Here is a 3,576-nt window from a genome sequence, read left to right as displayed (position 1 = left end):
AAAGGCATCAATTGCCTACAACTGAAGACGATTCAAAGAGCCGAATCACTAAAAAATGTAAATCATTCGGAGAAATGATTTACACGCTGGTTCTATCGATACAGTATATTTTACATCTACATGTAGAGAGAAATAAACACAGTATTGTGCATATGAAATTATCTTTCTTGATGATGACGTCCATGTGATATATTCCCTTTACCCTATAATTTAATATAATTACTAATTTTACTTTACAGCCCTCGCCTAATTGGGCTGTGTGTGTGATCTCAGACTGTTTCAGCAAGAAAGTCATTTGTCGTACGGTTAAATTGGAGTTTTTTGTATCCGAAAACGGATAAAATAGCAGATAACATATCTATGGATTTTTGGAAATTTTCAGGGTCCGCCAAAAATTATAAGATTCCTCGGTAATCCAGTGCAATAATCGATTCAACGGACGGGTAATTGACAAAAATTGCAAATCAATTGAGAAGCCTGTTTAATTTTTCGTTCTGCCTATACAATATATTTTATGCCCACATGTACAGAGAAATAAACAGAGTATTGCGCTTTCGAAATTATGGTTCTTGACGATGACGTCCGAGTGATATATCCCCTTTACCCTATAATTTAATATAATTACTAATTTTGCTTCACAATGCTAGTGTAATTGGGCTACGTGTGTGATCTAAGGCTTTCCGAGGCAGAGAGTCAGTCATAACTGGGGATGCGAATGAGTTATATGACCCGTCACATAACAAGAGGTTTTTTGACAACTGTCTAAATTCCCTCATCCTTCACAGAGGAAAAAATTCAGTAAAAATGACCGAACTGTCTGGTAATTTTTTAGAATTTTGATCTCTCGGAAAAAAATACCGCAGTGTTCAATAAAATTAGTCGACTGATCGGTCGTTTAAGAAAAATGGCTCATCAATAAAACGATTAAAAATTAGCTCGTATAACTGTCAAGTGTCATATCTATTATATAATTAATTTTTATTTGAGTTCATTTTGCATCGTACTAAATTTTACAAAAACTTTAAATTTAACTTCTGGACAGTCTAGATGGCTTGGAAAGCCTGCAAATTTTTTCAGGAGTTGACTGGAAAAAGTGAAAATACTGGGAATTTTTCGCCTGGTGAATAGCAATACCATCGTCATATGCATAAAAAATTGTTCGTTGTATTCTTCGTTTTCCGAGAAAGACGTCTGCCATGGGGACCCTCAGTAACGAGATCGCACTTATCCATGGGAGATCTCCGCCTGCGGCCACTGTGGTCCATCTAAGGAGATGTTTAAAAATGAATGACACTTTCATGAATAATATGGCATAAGATGGCATCATGAATATCGCATGGTCTCGGGGGTGCCCGCCTTGTGCGAATTACTCGGCTGATACAAACCCATTGGATGGGGCGTGTTGGGACACTATTGGTGCTACTCAAGTTGTTGCGCTGGGCTCTCTGTACCAGAGCGGATAGACGACTCGGTGGACCTCGGCTCCTTGGTAATTATCTCTGGGTGGCACTCGCATCTCACATGGAATTAAAAAACTATACCTTCGTCAATTATATCAATAGATTGATTTTGCAAATTGTAATTTGCCTATGTAGGAATATCGGTGCAATGGCTCCTAAATTGCCCTTCATTTACCGAGAAATTCGGAGGCTCGGAAACCGTTCTAATCATAGCAGCCACTTCGGCTGAATAATCCTTAGTCCCCGAGAGGCTCTCCAATCTAAATTAATCCACCGGATGTTGAGCTTTGTCCCTTTTGAGGAATCATCCTTAATTATTAATTAGGATAATTCCCACTCACTTGTGGAGCATCTGCCCAGTGAATTTTGACCTTGTTCCTTGGAGAATGTCCTTGTCAGTGGCTGGGGAGTCGTAGAAGCGACTGAAATGCACTGCCGAATTTCTTGGGATTCCCCCGCCGCAAATTTCATTCAAACCTTTTACAGAAGCTCGTTTCGATTTCGAGGCATGGCCAGAGCTTAAAGATACCCAAGTATCAATTATCAATTAAATTGTGCGTGAAAAATTCAAAGAAATAAATACCCTGTGTCAATCAAATTATATTTCGCGCAGAGTTATCTATTATTTTCATAATTAATCATTATTTACGAATAATTATATATAATAAATAATAAATTTCATGGTCGTCTAACAATTTCATAAAGTCCGTAAATCATGTCTGAGCGCGCAATTAATTTTCTCCTTTTTTCACTGATTTTTATTAAATTCTGTTTCTGTATAATTTTGATAAATGGAGAACACTTGATCGCCAATTATGATCAGTACACTAATTATCCATATTCGACAACCACATGAGTGGGTATTTTGATACTCATGCTATTGAAACGTACGTCGAGTTTTTCAGTAACATCACCGGGGACGGTAACACGTGCACGTTCTCGGGTTTCATGGATCTTTTTCTATCCGTTGATTTCATTATCCCTTCGATTTTTGCTTTATCATTCTCGTGTTATGATGATGAAAGGCCTCGTGGTGTGGTTAACTAGATGAATTTGTTTGAATGCATCTGCTGTCGGTGATGATTAGATGCTCAATTATTTATGACTGTTGAACCTTCGCGGGAATGAGACTGTTCATAGCACCGAAGATATTACGTAGGAACTCTAATTATTTTTTTTTAGGTGCGGAAAAAATTACAAATTTTTAAATTTAATTTTTGAAAAAATTGCATTTTTCGTAGCAGGAAGCTGCAGCGTCGCCGTACTCCCTGTAGATTGCTCCACGAAAATTATTTCGTGGATTAAAAATAATGACTACATTTCCCTTTGCCATCAGAAAAAATTATTTCTTTGAGATAATTTGGTATCTCCTGGAATTTCATAAAATATATTCTTCTAAAAATTTTCATTATTTTGTAGGCACTTCTATAACCGAAGTAATTTTTTGTTTCAATCCTTGCATCGTTGTTTCCCTGGAGATCTTGAAGAACACCCTGCTCCAACGTCAATTTCCATCCCTGAAAAGCCGCATGTGAAGGGAAAAAGTGAGCAATTCACGATCTAAAAATAGCCAGAGTCGCCAGAAAAAGCGACCCTAATCTCCTCTAAGAGACGCCTAAGCCGACGATGAATTAGCACCTATCACCCAACGAGAACGTAAACACTGAAGGAAAGAGTCTACAGTGCGCCGTCGAGAGGGATGTATACCAAGTGGTCACGGTCAGGACTGTAATGCGCGAATGTACGAGTGGAGGTTGTGTGTTATGCCCAGCACGAATATGAATAGTGACCGCAAGCCACACGGTGTTGGCCCGCCGGGACAACGTCTTCCTTCTGTATTATACCTCTGGTTGTTGGGCTCCTACGCCTTCCTCTCTCGCCAACCCTCTCACGGCACAACTAGTCAAGTTCATTGCACCAGAGACCACGTTAACTGTAAGGCCATCTTATCTTGTGCTCTCGTCGCATATCCCCGAGACATAAATTCTCAAATGGTAGAAATGATGATAAATAAGTATGTAAATTTCAGGGATTCATTGTATCACTACTGGCGCAATACAGGCGCCGGAGTTGTGAGTAGTTCGGATGGGAGACTTTCATTTTTTCATTATTACAC

At 38.8% G+C, this 3,576-nt stretch overlaps 1 protein-coding gene across 2 annotated transcripts; it reads right to left on the bottom strand.

The window, feature by feature from the left end:
- Nucleotides 1–870: 870 nt before the first annotated feature.
- LOC135172732 (uncharacterized) lies at nt 871–2,517 on the bottom strand. 2 transcript variants are annotated; one of them, XM_064139026.1, is made up of 5 exons: nt 2,352–2,517; nt 1,802–1,978; nt 1,636–1,720; nt 1,386–1,516; nt 871–1,265 (listed from the first exon to the last, which is right to left on the bottom strand). In XM_064139026.1, the coding sequence occupies exons 1-4, from the start codon at nt 2,435–2,437 to the stop codon at nt 1,424–1,426; spliced, it is 441 nt and encodes a 146-aa protein (XP_063995096.1). In that variant the 5' UTR covers nt 2,438–2,517; the 3' UTR covers nt 871–1,265; nt 1,386–1,423. The 2 variants fall into 2 exon arrangements, with proteins under 2 accessions (XP_063995096.1, XP_063995097.1); XM_064139027.1 differs by lacking the exon at nt 871–1,265 and having other exon boundaries at nt 1,392–1,535.
- Between the last annotated feature and the right edge of the window lie 1,059 nt (nt 2,518–3,576).

This window comes from Diachasmimorpha longicaudata, chromosome 2 (genome assembly GCF_034640455.1).
Source record: "Diachasmimorpha longicaudata isolate KC_UGA_2023 chromosome 2, iyDiaLong2, whole genome shotgun sequence".
In the NCBI taxonomy this organism is placed as follows: Eukaryota; Metazoa; Arthropoda; class Insecta; order Hymenoptera; family Braconidae; genus Diachasmimorpha; species Diachasmimorpha longicaudata.
The sequence above is the reverse complement of the archived record's forward strand: the minus strand, read 5'-3'. Positions and strand labels throughout refer to the sequence as shown.